Source organism: Chroicocephalus ridibundus, chromosome 18 (genome assembly GCF_963924245.1).
Source record: "Chroicocephalus ridibundus chromosome 18, bChrRid1.1, whole genome shotgun sequence".
NCBI lineage: Eukaryota > Metazoa > Chordata > Aves > Charadriiformes > Laridae > Chroicocephalus > Chroicocephalus ridibundus.
The window spans coordinates 104,962-125,857 of record NC_086301.1 but is presented as its reverse complement, the minus strand read 5'-3'; the positions used below and the strand labels follow the sequence as shown (position 1 = coordinate 125,857).

At 58.3% G+C, this 20,896-nt stretch overlaps 2 protein-coding genes across 4 annotated transcripts in view; one reads left to right on the top strand and one right to left on the bottom strand.

Moving 5' to 3' along the window:
* BCL9L (BCL9 like) overlaps window positions 1–9,046 on the top strand; it is a 68,411-nt gene extending 59,365 nt beyond the window's left edge. For 2 of the 3 annotated variants that reach the window (XM_063355013.1, XM_063355014.1), the window contains exons 6-8: window positions 2–2,393; window positions 2,843–3,103; window positions 4,371–9,046. In XM_063355013.1, the coding sequence (XP_063211083.1) occupies window positions 2–2,393; window positions 2,843–3,103; window positions 4,371–5,530 (3,813 nt within the window). In that variant the 3' untranslated portion in view covers window positions 5,531–9,046. The remainder of the gene's footprint in view (window position 1; window positions 2,394–2,842; window positions 3,104–4,370) is intronic. The other variant, XM_063355015.1, reaches the window with a different exon arrangement.
* Window positions 9,047–11,432: 2,386 nt separating this feature from the next.
* On the bottom strand, window positions 11,433–19,702 carry CXCR5 (C-X-C motif chemokine receptor 5). Its single transcript, XM_063355320.1, has 2 exons — window positions 19,635–19,702; window positions 11,433–14,133 (listed from the first exon to the last, which is right to left on the bottom strand). Exons 1-2 carry the CDS (start codon window positions 19,671–19,673, stop codon window positions 13,057–13,059), a joined length of 1,116 nt encoding a protein of 371 aa, XP_063211390.1. The 5' UTR covers window positions 19,674–19,702; the 3' UTR covers window positions 11,433–13,056.
* Window positions 19,703–20,896: the final 1,194 nt, after the last annotated feature.

Sequence of the window (20,896 nt, the reverse complement as noted above, 5' to 3'; positions counted from 1 at the left end):
GGCGCCAGCTCCTAAAGTGCTGGGGGTTGCTGAGCCGCTCCCAATTAACCCTCCTGCTGCCAACACTCCACAGTCCCAGCCACCAGCACCTCAGGCGAGTCAGCCGCAGCCGCAGCCTCCCCCGCCGCAGCCTCCGCCGCAGCCTCCGACCATCAGTCAAGCACCTTTGCCGGCGCCCAGCAGCCTGCCCCAGGAAGGGACAAGCGAAGATGTCCGGAGAGATCTGACTCCCAACTCTTTGGGGAACAACAGCGGCAGCACCCAGCCTGGGAGTAACCACCCAAATACGCCCACCGCGTCTGCCAACACCATGCAGCCTGGGCCGGTGGACTCCTCCGCCACGTCCAGCTCTGGCCTCCTCGGGGAGGGCCCGGGTCCAGGGATGCCGGGGAACGGGCAGGCAGGCCTGGGCCCCAGGAACCCCATGAACTCGGAAGGGCTCTCGAAGGAGCAGCTGGAGCACCGGGAGCGCTCTCTGCAGACCCTGCGGGACATTGAGCGGCTGCTGCTGCGCAGCGGGGAGGCCGAGCCCTTCATGAAGTCCAGCCAAAACGCGGGTGAGGGCGGGACTGCCCCCCAGCCGCAGGCTGCCCCTGCCCAGCCCCCCGCGCCGCCCCCCAGCATGAAGAAGTATGAAGAGCCTCTGCAGTCCATGATCTCCCAGACCCAGAGCCTCGGCGGGCCCAGTCTGGAGCACGAGGTGCCCCACCACCCAGGCGCTGACATGGGGCAGCAGATGAACATGATGATGCAGCGGCTGAACCAGGACAGCCTGACGCCGGAGCAAGTGGCCTGGAGGAAGCTGCAGGAAGAGTACTACGAGGAAAAGCGACGGAAAGAGGAGCAGATCAGCATCCACGGCCGGCCCATGCAGGAGATCATGATCCCGCAGTCGATGGGGAGCATGATGATGCGTGGGCCCCCGCCACCCTACCACAGCAAGCCTGGAGAGCAGTGGCCGCCGGGGATGGGCAGCCAGCTGCGGGGACCCATAGACGTGCAGGACCCCATGCAGCTGCGGGGGGGGCCGCCCTTCCCAGGGCCACGCTTCCCTGGGAATCAAATGCAGCGAGTCTCTGGCTTCGGAGGGATGCAGAACATGCCCTTGGATGCTCTTGGGCCCATGAATGCCATGCAGAGGCCAGTCAGGCCCGGCATGGGGTGGAGCGACGATATGCCTCCTATGGGAGGCCCCGGGAACTTTCCGCAAGGCACCTTGCCCTACCCGTCGGGGCAAGGGGACCCCGAAAGGTTCATGAACCCCCGTGCCAGGGAGGAGATCCTGCGGCATCAGCTGATGGAGAAACGCCCAGTGGCAATGCAGAGGCCCATGGGGATGTCCGGCAACTCCATGAGCCAGGGCATGGAAATGGAGAGGATGATACAGGCTCACAGGCAGATGGATCCATCCATGTTTGCCGGGCAGATAACGGGGGACAGCCTGAGCAGCGCCCCGATGGGAATGGATTTTGCGGGCACGCGGGGGATGCTGAGCCCCCCTATGAGTCAGTCGGGCCTTCGGGACATGGACGCACCCATGGGCCCCGGCAACCTCAACATGAACATGAATGTCAACATGAACATGAACATGAACCTCAACGTCCAGATGACCCCGCAGCAGCAAATGATGATGTCGCAGAAGATGAGGGGCCCCGATATGATGGCCCACCAGGGCATGAGCCCTGAGGAGCTGGCCAGGGCGAGGGCTCAGAATGGCAATGGCAGTGCAATGCTGGGGGGACCCCAGAAAATGATGATCCCCTCTCAGTTCCCCAACCAAGGACAGCAAGGCTTCTCAAGCGGGCAAGGGCCCTACCCCAACATGCCCCAGGAGATGGGCAGCGGCTCGGACATGTTCAGCCCTGAGCAGGGCACCATGCCCGTTGGGAGCATCAGTGGCACCACCAGGCTCAGCCACATCCCTCTGCCTCCGGCCTCCAATCCCACTCCCGCGCAAGGGGGCAACCTGGCCAACATGCACCCAGCACCTTCCCGGGGTCTGGGCCGCCGGCCCTCCGACCTCACCATCAACATCAGCCAGATGAACTCCCCCAGCATGGGTCACCTCAAGTCTCCCACCCTCAGCCAGGTGCACTCGCCGCTGGTCACCTCCCCCTCTGCCAACCTCAAGTCCCCGCAGACGCCCTCGCAGATGGTCAGTATGCCACCTTCGAACCAGTCTGGACCCCTCAAGTCCCCCCAGGTGATGAGCTCCTCGCTTAACGTCCGGTCTCCAACGGGCTCACCCAGCCGCCTGAAGTCCCCTTCTATGGCTGTTCCTTCCCCCGGCTGGGTGCCCTCTCCCAAAGCCACCATGCCCAGCCCAGGAGTCAACCAGAGCAAGCAGACCCTCAGCATGAACTCGTCTACTTCCATGGGAGGACTGGATCAGGGTATGCCGGCTACCTTGTGCGCGCGTGTGCTCGGTTTTGGCGCGTGTGTGGACAGTGTTCCTCTCCAGCCCACGTGCTCTCGCAGGAGCAGGGAGACACTTGTGCCTCTGCGTGCCCTTACGTCTCACGGAGCACGTCTGTTTTCCCAGGAGTCCAAACGGGGCCTTTTCAGATAGACGGGAGGGTGAAAAGAGCGGCTCTTACTTCAGCCCTGGCTCATGCTCTGCGACGCAGCAGCAGATGTGTCTGTGCTGGGCAGTCAGGGGCAGTTTGGAGCGGTGTCTCCGCATGAGCCCCCCCAGAGTCCGGAGGGTGCTGGGCTGTGCCGGCTCTGGGTTTTGCAGCTTCCTCTGGTCGCTGTCGTCGGAAGGAGGGGATGGGGTTGCTGTCTGACGGGAGCACGCCACGGTGTGCAGCCAGTACTCATCTGGTCTTTGTCTCGCTTGCAGGTTCTCTCCCTTCTGGGCCTCGGAGCAGCTCTTCCGCACCAGCCAGTAACACCTCTAGCACCATGAATCCCAACATGCCTTTTACTTCCTCTCCAGATCCATCCCCCTCCCAGAACCCCCTCTCGCTGATGATGTCCCAGATGTCCAAGTACGCCATGCCCAGCTCCACACCGCTTTACCACAATGCCATCAAAACCATCGCCACCTCTGACGACGAGCTGCTGCCGGACAGGCCTATGCTCCCGCCTGGAAGCATGTCAGGTACCTACTCCTGGGGCTGGGCTTGCGAGGGGTCAGACCATCTCGTGGTTGCCGGCAGACCTGCGGGACCAGGCGGAGGCGGCACTGGAAACTGTGTTCTCCCACCGACCGCCACGTAAAGTAGCTTAAATTTGCCCTCGTTCGTAACAGCCTGCTCACTTCTCCGCGCTTTGCCCAGGCTGACCAGCAGCCTTTGGCTCGGGTGTGCTGTCTGGAAGGACGTGAGCCAGTCTGGCGTTTGAGGCGCCCTTCTTCCTCCAGCTCTGGAAGCTTTCAGAACTGCCTTTACCCCGTGCAGATGCGTCGGCCCTGGATTTTTGTGGCTCCCAGCGTCACCTCGGGCCCTGGACCTGCAGGCAGAGGTCTGCTGCTTGGAGCCCTTGCGTTTGGGAGTCTGATGTTTTGAGTGGAGCCCAGGTGCCTGCACAGGCAGGGCTGTGCCGTAGCACAGTTCTGATTTCAGTAGGCAACAGCCAGATACGCTCTGCTGGCTGGTGGCAGCGGCGAGGACAGCTAGGCAAATGAGTGTTTTTCGTCACTTGGTGACTTAGCCCGAAGGGGAATTCCAGCACGCTGTACCACTTGATTTAGGGGGTTAAAGCTGTCTGATAAATATTTTTGGCAGTTTTCAAAATGAAAAATCAACTTTTTGACTCTTCCACTGCTGAGTAGTCACTTAGGTTGACCGCAGGCATGCAAATGCATTGGCTCCCTCCTGACCCAGACCCCTCCGGAGGCGCTGGTTGCTCTGCTGTACCGCTGAGCGCAGTCCTCCCTCCCGGAGACCACTCGTGTCGGGCTGACAACTCTTCTGCTTTTTTTTTCCCCTCCTCGCCACCCAGGGCGGTGCGGTCACGAGAGCTCGCCGTGTGGCTAACCCTGCAGGCAGGCAGTGGTGAAGGGTCGCTCCCCGGTGCCCCCCAGGCAGCTGAGAGCCCTGCCGAGCTCGGGGTGTAGGCTGTGCCAATGCGCAGAGCCAGCCGGGACTCTCAAATCGGTGGGCTGTAAGGAGCTACAGATCCAGCGTGGGACTGGATGAAGGTGGCATTAGCGCTCTGCTGCTCGCCGGCTTGCAGAGATGGAGCCTGGGGTACTTTTTCTTGACATCGGTGCTTTGCAAGCCCATCTTGCGGCTGCTTACGGAGCATCACACTCTGCACCCGGGGCTTCCTGAGCAGGAGCGCTCGGCAGGCTCCCAGGCTGTGGATTTTGCAGCCCCGAGAGGTCTGTGGGCAGAATTTAACTCCTCTCTTTTTCCTCTCCTTAGGCGTGACGGGGAATCAGCCGAATCAGCTGCATTTGAACTCTGTGGGGCCTGGATCCTCCCAGAGCCCCATGGGAATGAACCTGCCTGGTCAGCAACCCCTCTCCCACGAACCGCCCCCCACCTCCATGATGTCCTCCCCGAACCCTCTGGGCTCCAACATTCCTATGCACCCGAGTGCGCCGGGGGCGGGCGTCCCCCCCCAGAACCCCATGATGCTGCCCCCGGGGCCCCAGGACTCGTTGAACCAGCAGTGCGGCCCCGTGCCCAACAGTTCGCAGATGATTCCTTCCAACCAGCTCGTGTTCCCCCGCATGCAGCAGCCCCACAACGCCATGCCGTCTCCCGCCGGAGGCATGCCCATGGCCCCTGGCGGGGCGGGCGGCCCCGGCATGCAGCAACATTACCCGCCGGGGATGCCCCTGCCACCCGAGGACCTTCCCTCCCAGCAGCCCGGCCAGATGCCCCCTCAGCAGCACATGATGGGCAAGAACATCCCTCCTCGGATCGGTGAGCCCTACCCACCCGTGCTTCCCGGAGTGGCGTCGGTGCTGAACGACCCCGAGCTCAGCGAGGTCATCCGCCCCACGCCCACGGGTATCCCCGAGTTTGACCTGTCCAGGATCATCCCGTCAGAGAAGCCAAGTAGCACCTTGCAGTATTTCCCCAAGAGCGACAGCCAAGCGCCCAAATCGCAGCCTTCCAACCTCCACCTCATGAACCTGCAGAACATGATGGCTGACCAGCCCCCGGTGCGGCCAGGTATGAATGCCCCCAGCCTCCCCGGGCAGCAGGGCGTGCAGAGGGGACTTGGCATGCCCATGTGCCATCCCGGACAGGTGCCCATGCTGGGCAGGACAGGCATACCGCCCCAGCAAGGCATGATGGGCAACAGCATGCACCAGGGCATGATGTCTCCGCAGCAGAGCCTGATGGCCCAGCAGAATTTCATGCTGATGCAGGCCAAGCAGAGGAGCATGTCCGTGTCGGGGGAGATGTACGCTCAGACGGGACACATGATGTCACCTCAGGGCTCCCTCATGGGGCCCCCGCCTCAGCAGAACCTCATGGTCACGCACCAGATGAGGCAGCGGAGTGTCTCCCTGGACAGCCAGATGAGTTACATCCCCGGGCCTGGGAACATGGCGAACCTGCCGTTCTGACCCCGGCCGGCGCTCAGGGGTGGGGAGGGGACCCGGCTGCCCGGACAAGTGTTTTTAAGCCTTTCTTTGGGGGAGGGTTGGGGGCCAACGCCGGTGGAGGACACCACGTGGGATGCTTTTCGTATCGGATTCGCCTCTACACAGAAAACCAGATGTGCAGTAAACTTGATGTGAATTGGGTTTCTTTTTCCTTTCTTTTTTGGGGAAGGGGAGGGTGGAGGGGCTGGGAGTGGGGCTGTTACTTTGAACCCTCCGTGGTGACCAGGGACGTCCAGACCCTGCGGCAGTTTGTAAAGTTTTCATTTACAGTTTTCCTCTGTCAAGTGTTTTTCTTTCCCTTTTTCGTTTCTTTTTCCCCTCTCTCTTTTTTCCTTTTTCTTCTTTTTTTTTGTTTTTTTTTTTTGTTTGTTTTGTTTTTCTTTTTAAGCAACCAAAATGTGCAAGAGGGTTTTTGGAACTAGCTGTAAATAGGTCGCTGGGAAAGGCAAAACTTGTGCTGGTTTTTAATTGTTCTGTATTTCTGTGTTTTAATAGAAGCCTCAAAACATGTTTTAAAAGAAAAAAACAGAAATGAAAAACATGCTAAAGGCAACAGTGTACAAGGATTGAAAACTCTCCCTGGGGGGGCAGGAGGGTCCCCCAGGGTGCACAGGGCATTGAGAGATCCCATTGTAGAGTGACTCTGTGTCAAACCTGTGTTGTTCACGCATCTGAACGGTTTGCATGTGCGGGGTGTATAGTTTCACGCAGACCTTAGGCCCCTGTGGAGGCTGTGCCCAGTACACGAACACGACCGAGGACCGTCGGGGAGGTCAGAGCTGTGGCCCCGGTGAAGCGCTGCTGAAGCACGTGCTCATCCGGCAGGGCAGAGGCCGTGGCGTCCCGGGATACGAGCCGTCGTGGCTGGGACGGGGATGGTGCCGGCCCTTCAGCTGGGGAAGCGGCGAGGATCTGGGCTTCACAGGCGATAACATGCTGGACCCGAAGGTCTCAACCGGCCGTGTCACCTCTAGTCCCTTCTCTTCCCTCTGCGCTGTGTCCCCGGTGGTGCGGTGTGCAGGGACAGACGGGCTCCGAGATGCGCGAGGCGCTGCATTCCTGTGCTTCCAGGAGAGACTAGCTGGGAACCCTGCTCCTCTGCAGCCTTCCTCCCCCAGTCCTTTGCCCATCCATCGCCCTTGGCGACTGCGCCGCGCCCCCTCTACCTCTGCCACTCGACGCTCTCCCAGGTCTTCCTCACGCTTGTCGATCCTCCTTCTCCGGAGTTTCACAGGCGCTCTTCGCTCCATCTCGCCCTGAGCTACCGGCAGCAGCCCTGCCCTTCGGCACGATCGAGGTCCAGCCGTTGAACACGACCTGTCCCTGCGTGTGATGCTCCATCTCAGTATAAGAGTTGTCTCGCAGCGCGGCCGTCCTGTGGCTTGGGACGGAAGAGGCCAAGGTTGCGTTGCAGCCGCTGGTTCCTGGGCTGGCGGAAGCACTCAGTTCGAACAACTCCGGCTTCTCTGGATGTGCTCCACGCTCCCCATCCTCCGCTCCGCAAGGTCTTCCTGCACGCCGCACTGATGGTCTTTCCTGTGTTTGTTCACGGAGGGGACTGCGGGGTGGTGTGCGTGCGCGTCTGCGCACACTGCGGTAGCTCTGGACCTCCTCGGGGACCACATTCCAGCGTGGTGTACCCTATGGGTATCCAGCGGTGAGCTCAGGGCGCGCGATTGCCCGAGGAACACCAGTTGGAGGATTATCTCTGCAGAGCCAGACTTCGCGTACTACCTCTCTTGCAACAGAGCTCGCCTTTCCCGACCCGCTTCTGCGGGGAGAGGGCTTTCGGAAAGGGAGATGGAAAACGAGTGAGCGAATGGCAATGCTTTTTATTGGGTTGGAAGCTGTTCGGGAAGGCTGGCGGCTGCTGGAACATCAGCCCGTGGCTGTCTTGATCCCATCGGTGAGAAGGTGGAGCCACAAAGTCCAGTTAGGAATACCTTGAAGCCTTGGGGCGTTCTGTAGCAAGCAGTACTGCGTGGGAAGCGCGGGTTGGATTTGAGGAAGGATTTCGCTCTGGTTTCCTGCTGTGCGTGGTTTTGTTGTGTACGATGTGAGCGAGCAGCGTTTTTGCAGATGGCAAAACGGGAACAGTCCCGGGAAGTGCTCGTCCCTGCCTTGGCAGCCGGAGCAGAGGAGTAGTCTTGAGGCCAGGCTAACCAAGCGTGCTTTGGAGCTGACGCGTTAGCCGGTTGGATTCTCCGTCCTTTCAGAGCGTGCGTTTCATGTGGGAGGATGTCGCTCGAACAGATGTAGCTCTTTCTAAGCTTGACTTGCCTGAAAGGCTGTGGCTTCTCTTGACTGCACTTTGGGGTGTTGGCTGCTGGTGGTTTCTCGTAAACATCCAAATACCGACGCCAGCCCCAAACCTTGCTCGCCACCCACCAGCCTAGTCTCAGTTAATTTGAAGCCATAATATTTTCTATATGGGAGTGTTTTTGTTTCTCTGTAGACAGCTGTTGTTTTAGCCCGGTTGAGATCTCCACGTGTCCGTACCTTCCCCGTTGTCCCTTTTGCCCAGCCCGACTGTGAGAAGTTGCCTGGGGCTTGCGGTCCCCGCTCTGTCGGCAGCGCGTTGTCCCCGTGTCAGCCGGAGCCGCCGGCTGCCTGCGGCGCAGCGCTCTGCAGTGCTAGGCACAGGGCAGCGCGACGCTGTTTCTGCCTGGCGGCAGGAGGGAAGACCTGTCCTTCGGTGACAAATGAGTAAGAAGCGAAGCCTTTTGACTGGGCAGCCCTGGATGCAAAAGGGAAATCCTGACGCTAGGTCAGAGCTGGGGACTTCGGAGCAGCGGTCTGCGCTCTTCCGCAAAATCCCGCCGCCCTGGAGCCAGCCCTACCCCCACTGCTGCGATGGCCGAGCAACGGGGAGAAGCAGCGCTGCCGAACACCCCTCTGCCCCGGGCGCCGCTCCCAGCCGCGTCTGCGAACAGCAATATGGCAGGAGCTTCTCCGGGAGCGCGGTAGCAGCCGGGCCTCGTTAGACCTGGACAGGGTTTGCCACCAGCCGGGTGCCCACTGCCGTGAGCTGTGTCTCGTCTCGTGTGTTGTAGTTTATTGCTCGGCTTCTCAGCTTGAGTTCCGTGTACTGACTCCACCTAATCACAGTAAAAGGTTTGCCCATGTTTTAGCCATGACTTCGCCATGTTTTTCCAGCTCCAAAAAAAAAAAGCGAATGCTGGGAAACCACATCTTTCAGTACGTCAGATAATCACACACCCGGAATTAGCTTTCACGTTGAGGTAATGGTGACTGACCTGTTCTCTGTCATCCCATGGAGAAACTTCCCCAGTCATTTTGTACCATTATATAAATATATATATAAATATAAATATATAAATACAATATGTGAAGACATCTTATTGGTTTTTATTTGAAACAATTTTTAGGCTTGTTTTTGGGTATCTGTGCTGCCTGTAATGTATTGACCTGTTTTATAGGTGCCTTTTTATTAAAAAGACAAACTTCAAAACCTGACCCTGTGCCTGTCTTCAGTGGGCTGTGCGATTTTCTGTGGGGCTGCGACCAGGTGTGCTCAGCCCAGCCGGGAGCTCGGCCACCGTCACCTGCGGCACGTTGGGGCTGATCAGAGGGGCTCGGCCGCCCCCGCTATAAATACCTGACGGCTGCCCTTTGTGAGATGGCTGCGACCTTCCTGGGGGAGCCGGGCCGCCTGTGCTCGGCGCAGACCTGCGTGCGCCCCCGTATCTGCTGCTTACAGGCAGCGGAAGCGGGGCCGGGACCTCGAACTACCGACGTGGGACAGGACGGTCCTCCCAGGTAGGTGGAGGGGCTGGCGGGGGGCAGGCAGGGCCACCCCGGGCACCTCGAGTCCTCGGGCAGGACTGCAGAGCGCAGAGGGGACCTGGAGCAGGTGCCTGGAGCCCCCTGGCTCCCCCCTGTTCTGGCATCTTGTGGCCTGGCAAAGCTCGTCTGTGTAGCTGCTGCGTGCTCGCGGGGGGCCAGAGCAGATGTAGAGCACGCTGCGATGGCAGCGGGGTGAGGGGCTGGTTTTGGGGGCTCGGAGAGAAAAGGGACGTGGGGTGGTGCGTGTGCCGCGCTGCTCAGCACCCAGGCTCATGGGCCTTGGTGGCCATGGTGCCCTATGTCCAGGGCTGTCCGTGCTCAAAATAAGGAAGATACGGCAGGCAGCAGTGCGGATACTGAAGCGCTTGAGCATCTGTTTGGTTCTGGGAGACTGGGGTGAGGAAGTAGGTTGTCGCCTTGATAAGGAAAATGAAACTGTGTGCGAGTCGCGGGGGGTGCTGGAGCTGCCGGGAGGGGTGCGAGGGTGTGGGGGGAGCCCCTTCGCGGCAGCACTCCCAGGCACGTGTTCGTTCATGCGTTCCCTGGCTCGCGCTCCTCAGTGCACGCTCCGCTGCCTGCCACGGCCCCGTGATCACCGTGCGCGTAGCAGGATGCTCTGCTGAAACACCCCAGTTCTGTCCCCGGGGAGGTTTGGTCACCCTGCAGGACAGGCAGGGCAGCGTGCTGTTGTGGGGGCCTTGGTGTCCCCCGTCTTTGGGGTTGCCTTCGGCAGGGCCCAGGGCTTTCTCTGGGTTGTCTGCTCCAGCCTTGTGCGCAGACCGCAGCGCGGGGTCGCACGAGCGCGCGCTGTGGGTGCTGGTGACGTGCACTTGCCCGCGTGCCACTCGGTGGTGGTGGGCCTGGGGCCGAGCAGAGCTCCACAGGGGAGGCTGAAGGTCTTTCTGAGGGTTGCAGTGTCCGGGGGTGGCCCTGGTGGCGTCAGCACTCAGCAGGGAAGCCCCCTCTGCGCCAAGGCATGTGACGGCCATGCAGACCTTGGGGAGACGGGGAGGATTTCACTGAGTGGAAAGCCCAGCTTCCTCTGCGGTGAAGGAGAGTTCCTCTTGCTTTCTTCTCATCGCCATTCAGCTGGCTGGCTACAGTCAGCCGCGGGAGGAGCAACGTCTGCTCTCTGGGGAAGGGTCTGCCGGCTCTGAGCCAAGCCTTCCCCAGGCTGGCTGGGCCAAACGCGGGCGCAAGGGCGGCTTTCCCCAGGGTTATCAGCTGCTGTGGAACCGGGAGTCGCTGCAGCCGCTGGGAGAGGCTCCGCAAAGCGGGGAGCTAACGTAGGTCTGGGCTGACTCCAAGCGCAGCGCAGCCTCCTGCGGCACTGGGGAAGGGGAATCTCCGCGAGGCGCTCGTACGAGCCCTGCGGTTTCCATGGGTGCAGCAACACTGGACAGAAAGGTGCCATCAACCCCCTTAGAGCTCTCTGATGCTTTTCACTTGCAAAAGTGACGCGACTGCAGACAACTGCTTACAAGCGCTATACAGGAGAAGACGGTATTTTATTTAACTGTTTATTACAGCTCACGTCAAAACTTTCTAAAAGTTTACCAAGATACCAGTACTAAAAACTATGGTAACAATAGATACCAGTACTAAAAATTACACTAATCTGTTCACACGTATTTTTTGCCCAGATTTTCTTTTTACCTTGTGAACACTGTAAGAATTTTACACTCTGACTGTTCATTTCTTCAGTTACGTTTTTGTGTAGGAACACAGTTCCCATCAGAAGCGGGGCTGGGGAGGTGTTTACGGCGCGTCTGCAATGGGTTCGCTCGCCGGTACGAGCGTGGAGATGGCGAGGGCAGGTTTCAGAGAGCTGCTCTTCCTCTGCCGCGTGTACGTGCTCGGACAACCACAGTCGCCATTACCTGCAGGCTTCGGCTTTGAAGACACAGGAAATGGTGGGCTGCTCTCTGCATAAAAGCCTTATGCTTGGGGAGTTTTCTCCTCGAGTCACGGTCTGAGAGCGAGCTATTGAGATCTCTGCCTGAGCCGGGCTGATGTAACGTGACCCCTTCTGTAATGACTGGTCTTTTTAGCGGGGCCCTTGGGCACGGTGAAGTTCAGCTGCGACCGAGCCCTTTGTTAGCGGGCTGGACTTCAGGAGCGAGCGTAGCACAAAATTCCTGCTGCAGCAGGAGAACTGGTGTTGTTCTGACTTTGCTTACCGAGCGAGGTTAATGGCAGAGTGGATTTTAAAGCGTGCTCGTGATTCTGGTCGTGCCGGCGTGATGCTACGCGTGTCTCTCGTACTGTTGAGGCCGCTGCACCGACAGCTAGCAAGAGAAGCGTAATGGAGCAGCGCTGCGTGCGCGCGGCCGCGTTGAGCTGCGACAAGACGGGCCAGGAAGCAGCGGGATGCCCCAGTCCATCAGGGCTGCCTCGTGTCCCAGCTCCCAGCTTGCGGTGCAATAATTAATGACGGCAAAGGCTGCTGCGCTTATTTTGGACCAAATCGTTATCAAGCAGCCCCGATCTGAGCAGTTGCTGGATGCTCGTGGTTCAGGGCAAGATCAGCGCCCAGGTTTGTTCTGCGCAAACCTGGATGCACTAAACCCCTGAAAGTCCCGTAGGTGCAGGCGGAGCAAAAATATCAGCACAGCGCAAAGCAAAACGTTACATCCTCTTTCAGCCTGCTAAAAACAAACAGAAATTAAGCAAGCGAGCATTTTTCCTTACTCCGGGGCAATGGGTCTCCTTGCTCTCAGAACCCACAAAGTGCTGTACAAGTAGCTGCAAAAAAAAAAAAAAAGTTACACCTTCTGCCTCACAAAGACGTGTGGTTCATAGCTCTTGTGCTTAGTCACGAGATAGAAGCCATCTCTCCAGACGGCTTTATTCCTTAAAGGAAAGCTTTGGGATAGTCAGGCGTTCGCTTCAGCAGCCACTCACTGGAGCTCGTCGCAGCAGTGAAACAGATGGAGTGAGCGGGAGAGGATGCGGCTGATGTCAGGAAAGGAATCTGCAACAGTCAGACCTTGGAGTCTGCGGCAGGACTGCCTGGCCTGAGCCAAGGTGGGAAGATCAACGTGCCCCGGCCAGCCAAGGGGACGTCATGCAGCAGGAGGAGCAACATTGCAGCCAGGGACCATCCAGCGCCGCGTGCCCGTGCTATCGGCGTGAGCTCTGCACCCGCCGCTGGCCCTACCTGCACCTCTCCTTCCAGCTGCCGTGGTCACCGAGTCCTGCTGCTTCCTTCAGGCACGTCTCTGCCAACCGAAGCCGGTGAAATGGAGACCTGCTTAGCTTTGCCCTCGCTTGCTGACGCGACTCCCTGTTTACTCAGCTGCACTTTTTCCCTCGCCCCCAGCACCCCAGTCTCGTGCCTGGCTCCGTGCGCAGGACGCCTGCAGTCAGTTTTTCGAGGGGGAGGTGGAAACGTCCTGTTCAACGCGCTCAGGTTCATCCGTCCCTGCCAGAGCGACCATCGGACAGCCAGCGCTCACCAACAGCTGCCAGACAGATTTCTACAGGTATGAGGACCAGAAGGAGCCAGGGAAGGGATCTGGTGGGCTTTGGGTGTTTGGTGGCTACTGGACCTCAGTTTCCTGAGGAGCGGAGAGAAGCGGTGGGGGACGCTTGTGAAACGTGGGAGCGAGGCCACAGCACGTGTGCCACCGGGAAGGCAAACCCCAGGCCGGTTCTGCGCCGCAGGCAGCCTTTCCCAGCTAGAAAGTGGAGATAGAGGTGGTGTTGTCAGACTCGATGCCGCTGCCCTTCCTCGCCACCTCCAGGATCTCCTGCAGGGTCTCCTGGCTTATGCAGCCGAGCTCCTGCAGGATCCGGAAGAAGTCGTTACGGAACTTGACCCCGATGAAGGCGTAGAGGATGGGGTTGAGGCAGCAGTGCGTGAAGCCGATGGCCTCTGTCACCATGATGGCCGTGTCCAGCTGGTCTTCCAGGAGGCAGTTCTTGGTGAAGGCTTCTAGCTTGGTAAGCGTGTTCAGGAAGATGACGATGTGGTACGGGCTCCAGCAGAGCAGGAAGACGCCCGTGACCAGGATGGCCACGCGGACAGCTTTTTGCCTCTGCAGGCGCTGGGACTGACACAGAGCCCGCACGATGGCCATGTAGCAGTAACACATGACCAGCAGGGGCACGAAGAAGCCCACGGTGTGGTAGAGGAAGCGGGTCGCTAGCCAGACATTGTTGCCATCAATCCCAACCTCTGGAAAATAGCAAATGCTGCGGTTGCTGTCGTCTGTCCAGACTTCCATGAAGATGAGATCGGGTAAGGTCAAAAGCAGCGAGCAGAGCCAGACAGCCATGCAGGTGAGGTGGATGGAGCGAGCTCTGCGTTTGCGGTAGGTGTGGATTGCGTAGACGATGGCCAGGTAGCGGTCCACTGCGATGCACCCCAGCAGCATGCTACTGCAGTAGAAATTGATCTTGTGGACAGCACTGAGGATCTTGCAGAGGAACTTCCCAAACACCCACCCGGCCAAGCTCTCCACCACGCTGAAGGGGAAGGTGAGCAACAGCGCCAGGTTGGCCAGGGTGAGGTGGAAGAGGAAGTTTTCCGTGGTAGTGCGAGAGCGCTTGAACCTCTCTAAAATGACCAGGACCAGGGCATTGCCCACAGTCCCCAAGACAAACATCAGCAGGTAGATGAGGGGCATGAAGACCTTTCTGAAGGGGTCTCTCTGGTTGCCGACCACGGATGAGGATGGGTTGAAGCAAAAGTAGCCCTCCAAAGACGGGGTGCTGTTCTCGGCTTCATAGTAACCACTCAGCTCCACCTGGCTCTGGGGAAGAGAGAGAGTCTGGTCACCAGAGAGGAGTTTTTGAACATGAGAACCCAGTCCCTCAGCTGCACCTGGCAGGCCTGGAGCAGAGCATCCCCATGTCCCGCAGCCCACCTGCCTCAGGAGGAGGTGACGACCTGGGCGGCCCCTCCGGCGCCGGCCGAGGAGGTGCAGCAGCACATGGAGGGGGTTGCCCCGATCTCCAGTGGCGAGGGCTGCTCGGTCTCTAATCTTTAACTATCGTAGTCGGGGATGTTCTGGTGTCCGGACCGATGACAAGTTTCATCTTCTGGTTCTTGCCGAGTTACCTGTTTGTTGCTTTTTCTTTCTCACACAGCACGGAACCCTCCTCCAGCAGCTTTCCCGATCTTTCCACCTGCTTCTGACACTGGCTGTCCCTGTCCTGCCTGCTGTCGGGTACAAAGGCGGTGGGATTCACCGCAGAGCACATCGGCACCTCGAGCTACAGGCATGGATCCCGTCCCCTTCTGCCTCTCCTCCCCGGAGGCCTCAGAGCTGCCCGGGGCAGAGCAAGGCGAGGTGGGGGTGGCAGCAGCCATGCTTGGGGTCTCTTTCCACGCGGTCAGACAAGCGGGGGGCGGGCGTTCAAACGCGACTGGAGGGATGCCTCTGAGGCACCGCGGTGCCGTAGCTACAGGAATGGATGCCAGAGAGAGAAATCTGCTCTGTTGGTAAACCTCGTGGTTCTGAATTAATTGCAGTCAGAGCAGGAAAGGGAATCCGAAAACACCGCTCGGACCCCGGGCCGATACCCGGCAAGGAAAGTGTGACAGAGCTGCCGCAGATGTGCTTCGCGCTCGGCCTGCTCCCTGCCCCGGTGAGCAGCCTGCGTTCGGGCTGAGGCTGCACACAGGCCTGAGTCCTGGGGAGCTGCCGTCGGGCTCGGGAGGAGCTCCCCGGCCGGCGGCCACGCTCCGGCCGGCCTCGGGCACCTCGCAGGAGCTGGGCGTTCCCGAAGGCACGGGGCTCAGATGCAGATGGGCAGAAAAGAGAGCGGCACGGGAGGCTTGCGGCAAGCTGAGAAATTGGTGACGGCTGGGAAGAGCTCAGCAGCAGTCGCCCTGAGCTCCCCCACCCACACCCTCTCTGGAGACCAGCGCTGAGACTTCAGTGTCAACCACAGCGGAAGTCTCTGCTCGGTGCTTTCATACCTTTCACTGCCAGCTGTAGCCGTTTGCACCTGCCGCTCCTTCCCTCGTCAGCCAAAGTTCCCATCTAAAAATACTAGCCCTGATTTAAACGCTTTTAGGGCTGATTTTTGGGGTTTTTGCTCCTTCCATGTGCAAAACGACCGTGACCAGCCTCGAGCTCTGTGTTGTGCCTGGCCAGAGAAGGGCGATTTGTGTTTCTCCTCCCTCAGGCGCTGGGTGCCTCTACACGCGACTGCCTGGGGTGAAGAGGTGGCAGTGCAGCGGCAGCGCTCGTCTCGAACTGCTGACACCATCTGCGCGCCTGCAAGGGGAGCCCGGGCGTGTTGATGGGGAAGAAGTCCACGGAGCATTGCCGAACGCGCGGAGCCGCCAGCTGGCTCAGGCGGTCCCTGAGCCGTGGGCAGTAGAAGGATGAGAGAGCGCTTGGGGGAAGGCGCGGAATAAGCTTGCCCGGCTCGTGCCCTCTGCCTTTGGCTACTGCCAGAAAGAGCGTTGAGCCAGACAGACTTTGGTGAGACCCAAGTTACTCTTGGTCCCGTTCCCCACCGGCTCCGCACCCAGCGGTGCTGCTGCTCTGCCGTGATGCCACGGTGCTCCCGAATGGGCGAGAGCCAGTCCTCTCAGGGGCTGAGAGTCCTCCTCCCGGCCCAAAACCTCGAACACCTGTGACTGTCTTCCCCGAACATAACAGCGGGGCTGCAAGCCTTTGGAGAGAAACATTCCTATTCCCAGAGAATAATTATTTTTCCAGTTTAGGGTATGATTCTGGAGACAGGAGATTGCTGCCAAAGATAAAAGTCTTTAGAAATCCCTCCCAGTTTGTTTTTGCACTGGCTTGAAAATATTTCCTGCCTTCTCCGTACCCACACCAAGCGTCAGGAGTTACCAATACGCACAGAAACCTGTGATGTGTTGGCCGTGGCCAGATCCTTGAATCTCCCAAAAAAACCCAAACCCAATCCAAAACTCTTTGCAATTTGTTACAGCAACCAAAGCAGGCGGCTCGGGATGCATGGGTGGCCATGCTGAAAACCCCGAAGAGAACACGTGTCGGAACAGGTAACTTCGCTGGGGAGAGTCGGAGGGTTCCAGCTTTAACGGGATAAAGGCAACGATGGGAAATGGCCGGGTTTGATGGCTGGAGTGTCGGAATGCCGTCTGGAGCCACACCGGCGCCACCGATGACGGCGGACGGGCAGCCTGCATGGTGTTCAACACCTTCGGCTGCTGGACGGTTTTCAGCATCACCTTGCATTCGGAGCCGGAGGTGCAGAGGCTGAGCGCCACTATCAGACACCATCTGGCTGCTGATAAGATGGCAGGTAGGGCTCTTACTGTAAGCCACTCGCCGCGGGCAGGGGAAGCGTGCGCTGAGCTGTGTCTGAGGCGTCCTCTCATGTGCATCTCCGAGCAGAGCAGCGAGTGTGGGTGGGAGCGGACAGAGATGAGTTGGAGGCAATAAAAGAGGATGAACCGTCAGAGTCCGGGCTGAGACAGGAAGGGCAGGGACCAGAGCTGCAGGAGAGGCACTGAACGCGACAAGCCGAGGCTTTGGGACTCTGCTGCGATTCCCGTTTCTAGGCCTGGAAGCGGGTGGCTGCCTGATCTGGGGTGGGAGAAGCCAACGGTGTGCACGCAGGGGGACGTTTGCACAGGTCTCCTGCAAGACAACTGCAGCCAGATCTGGGGTGGGCGATAAAGCAGTGCCTTCTTTTTGTAACTGAGCGGCCCAGCACATGCCTGGGAAGCCTGTTCCCGTGAGCTCTTTGTTCAGGGATCCCTTTTCCCCTCTAACCCACATCTCAGAGTTATTCCGGTCTCCCCGTGTCAGCTGCTTTTCTCAGTTCCCCACGACTGCCAGCGATCAAAACATCTGGCTGCAGAAGAGAAGCAGCTTGTGCACTATTAGGGATTTTCCACGTGAGTCATTCCCTTCTAGCCCATGCCAGGGCTGGGAGAAGCACATCTCATTCCTGGGGCCTTCGAACTGAAGTTGCCTACATCAGTGCGAGCCGCTGGCAGGGCTTCTGCTCGTCCCCTCTCTGGCTGAACTGGGGAAACCCACGCATAAGAGCGAAGCCTGTGGAAATGCCACATTTCTGTAGAGCAGGTGCATTTATAGCTCTCGAGTCACGTCGGCCCCATTACAATAAAAACTGGCCTGCGGCACCTCAGGGGACCCGGTGGAGACCTCGGTGGTCTTTCTGCAACTGTGTTTTTGTTTCTCTAGTCTGCAGCTGAGGAAGGTTAAGCAGGCAGAGCGTTCTTGCTCTGGAGAAACGGAGTTACTGTTTTGGGTACGTTACTTTTGCACAGGGTTACAGAGACGAGTGGTCCCGTACGGTATCAAAGTTTAGGGGAGGCTCTTGCTGCCCTTACTGGGTGATATGGAGATAAATGCCTTTTCAGTGCAAATATTCTCATCATTTCTCCCTCCGCGCCTGCTCGATGGGTCGAGCGACCCTCTCTGGTGAGTGCACAGGGCAAGGTTTGTGTTGCCGCGTTGACAGGACACGATTGAGGCCTTTTTTGCAAACCTCTGTGGGTACGGTGCTGCTACGAGCACCAAGCGTGAGTACAGCAACATACGGCACTGCCACAGCAAACGTGGTTAATGCTCGTGTGAGATCTGTGGCCTCTTCCAAGGAGGGAGCCAAACCTGGGAAGCTCTTGGGAGGCAGAGGTGGGAAACACGCGTCTCGAACTCCCAACCATGGAAAGTCTGAGCAAAGGTATAAAACTGTTCTTGCTGTGGCACCCGACTGTCGGTGCTCGGTCCCAGGGTTAGCCGAGTTCCCCCCCCTCACACGGGGTCTCCTTTACAGCTTAAAATAATTCACAGCGGAGGTAAACATCGCTAAGCTAAGGTTCTGGAAAGTATTATACACAAAGCACAAATCCCACTGCTGCTTAATCCCCCTGCGTTACAAACGGTGCGGTTTTGCCACAGGCAGCTGCTTGCTTACAGGGCACGGCAGGCGGCGGGCAGGTGGATGGCGCGCTTCAGCCTCGCCGGTTTTCTGGTGGGGGGACAGATTTCCAAGGCAGAGTTCAGCTGGAGGAACAAGCCAGCACGGAGATGAAAAAGGTCTGAGTTTGGTTTTAACCTCTCGGCAAGCGTTAGCGCTGCCACCGAACTTCAGCAGAGGTCAGGGAGAGAAGTGCCTTCTGCAAAAAAGTTCTAAAGGAACGACCACTGTTTGCAAGGGATTTTTAGACTGGATGAATCAGAAAAATAAGGCGGGTAGGGCTTGCCCCCCCCATCTCCTCTCTTCCCTGGTGTATAGGACAAAGGAGGGGGAGAAAAAATAGCAAAAATTAAATCCAGCATTTCTCTCTTTAGAGAAACTAAACAAAACCTGAGGTCTGCTGCAGAGAGACACTGTATTAAAAAATAAATTCTGAACTGCAACACTTGAAAAGCAGGCTAATGATAGCGCTGCTGTGGACTTCCCCTTGGATAGCACAACATAGGCTAAAAGGTGCAGCTGCTGTCTTTGACTTGCAAAGGCAGGGGGGAGAACTACAGGGCAGAATACAGACTGTCATCGCTCCCTATTAGAAGAAGTACTTGCAATTTATCTTCCCTTTTTAAAAATTCCCCTCTTGTAAATACACTGTTTCAGCAGAGTCTACGGCAGCCCGTTCGCGGAGCAGGCAAGCAGGGGTAGGAGCGTGTAGGGTCGTACCCAGCGTTTTCACACGTGGAGAGAGAGCTTTGGGTTTGCTTGTGTATTCCTGTTGCGTGAAGGTACTAGATGAGGTTTCCAGGGCTTTGCACGCTGCGTGCACAGTCATTTATGCCACCGAAGGCTGGTGCAAAAGACGCGTGGCTCAGAACGAGTGTTTTACACCCACATTGTGTCAATGGCTGTGCAGAGAGCGGGGCAGCAGGGATTGAGGCTGGGACATGCTGGCAGCGCGGGACAGGGCTGCAGCCGCCCGGCCCTCGGCAGCAACCTGGCTCTCGGTCCCCGTGCGAGGATGGCGCTCGGGCTCGGCGCTTGCTGGGATGTCTGCGCGCGAGGTGCCAGTAGGGAGGCGAAGGAATTCCCCAAGGGAGTACCTGGCACCCTTGGACCACAATGTCTGCAGCCCCATTACGCCAGCTCTCTGCAAGCGCAGCGCAGTCACTTGCAGTCCCCTCATCGGTCGAGTCCGGCCCCGAGGGATGCGAGGACTGCTTGTGCCGCCGTAAGAAATCACTCAAGCTCTTCCTCTGCCAACGGGAGGGTGAGAAGGCGGACAGATAGAACCCAGGTCTTTCAGCCCACCCCAGCTCCGCCTGCTCTCCCCGTTATCCTCTCGAACAAGCAAAGCCCAACTCACCAAGTCATAGGTCTCTGATGAGTAGCTGACAGGTCCCATGGTTTCAGGGGCAGGATCAGTCTCTCCTCCAGCAGTTTCAGCAAAAGTTCTTCTTTTTTGGGGTGGAGTTAGTCATTTAAGTGAGTAGGGAGGGACCCAGCGTGTAACAATAGAGTATTTGCAAGGCAAATGAGCTCCAGGCATAGAGTGACCTAATTGATGTGAAGATTAGCATCTAGCACTATCATCTTTTTCTTTAGTGATGTAAGCTGATTTTTAACGTATGGTTTGAAGAATCCACGTTCCTTTGGCCTGTACCAGAGAAGATCCAGAACATCCATGGGTCTTCCCTGGAAACCTCCAGGGCTCTTACCCATGGCCATCCTTGTCCCAGGTGACCTGAAAGGCTTTGGAAAGCTCTGCGCCAAGGGACACCCTTACCAGAAATCTCCCCAGATCTGGGCACCTCTCTGGAGCCGTGCAAGACTTTGAGGACACCTGAGATGAAATGCGTGCGTCTTGTCTGTATGACCAGTGCCCTCCGTCTCGGGGTCCTCCTGGCTGCTTTACCTCAGTGACCTACGGACGCCTTCTGCTCCTTCTCCTGCTGCTTCGCCCCTCTCCTTGGCTCAGGGGGACACGCAGCAGCTTGCCCAGGAGAGCATGGCCTCGGCGGCCACTCTGCAGGTCTAGTGAAGGGCACTAGCTAGCAGAGGCTGGTCTGCTGTACCACACACAGTGAAGCCCCTCGATTAGACACCTTCCTGCAGTGCTCATCTTGCCCATAATAAAGATAGGAAATCAAGATTTCCTCTGCTCAGGGAAACGGGCATTTTGTCCCAGTAACGTTGCAGCCGTAGATTCACGGTGTGAAAGTCCCAGTCTGCGTCAGGAGGACAGGATGGCATCGCAGCTGGCATTTTGGCCAAAAGCTGTTCCCCTGTGAGGAGCCAAGGCAGTGCGATGAACGCAGTGCCCGTCCTCCTCTTGTCTGGGCACAGCCGCACTGAAGCCTGCGCACCAGCAAGGACTCTGGTGGGACTCGGACTGGCAAAGGAGGAGGCAGCGTTATTCTGGTGAGCACCCTTTGATTTCTTCCGCTGCTTATACTTCTTAGCAGGAGCCTGGTGATCCTGACTTGACGGGGACCTGCATCCCCAAGGATGTTTGTGGGCACCCACACGTGTCCGCCCGACACACTGGCCTCTGGACACCCCTTCTCCCAAAAGTGAGAGGGCAGAGAGCAGCAAAGCCACAGGGAGGGCACGGGGCGCTTGCGCTGT

Bases quoted from the DNA above. Each gene is read 5' to 3' on its own strand.
- CXCR5 (XM_063355320.1), bottom strand. From the start codon at position 19,673: ATGGGACCTGTCAGCTACTCATCAGAGACCTATGACTTG. The intron at 14,134-19,634 runs GTGAGTTGGGCT...TCTCTTCCCCAG, and splicing joins CATCAGAGACCTATGACTTG to AGCCAGGTGGAGCTGAGTGG.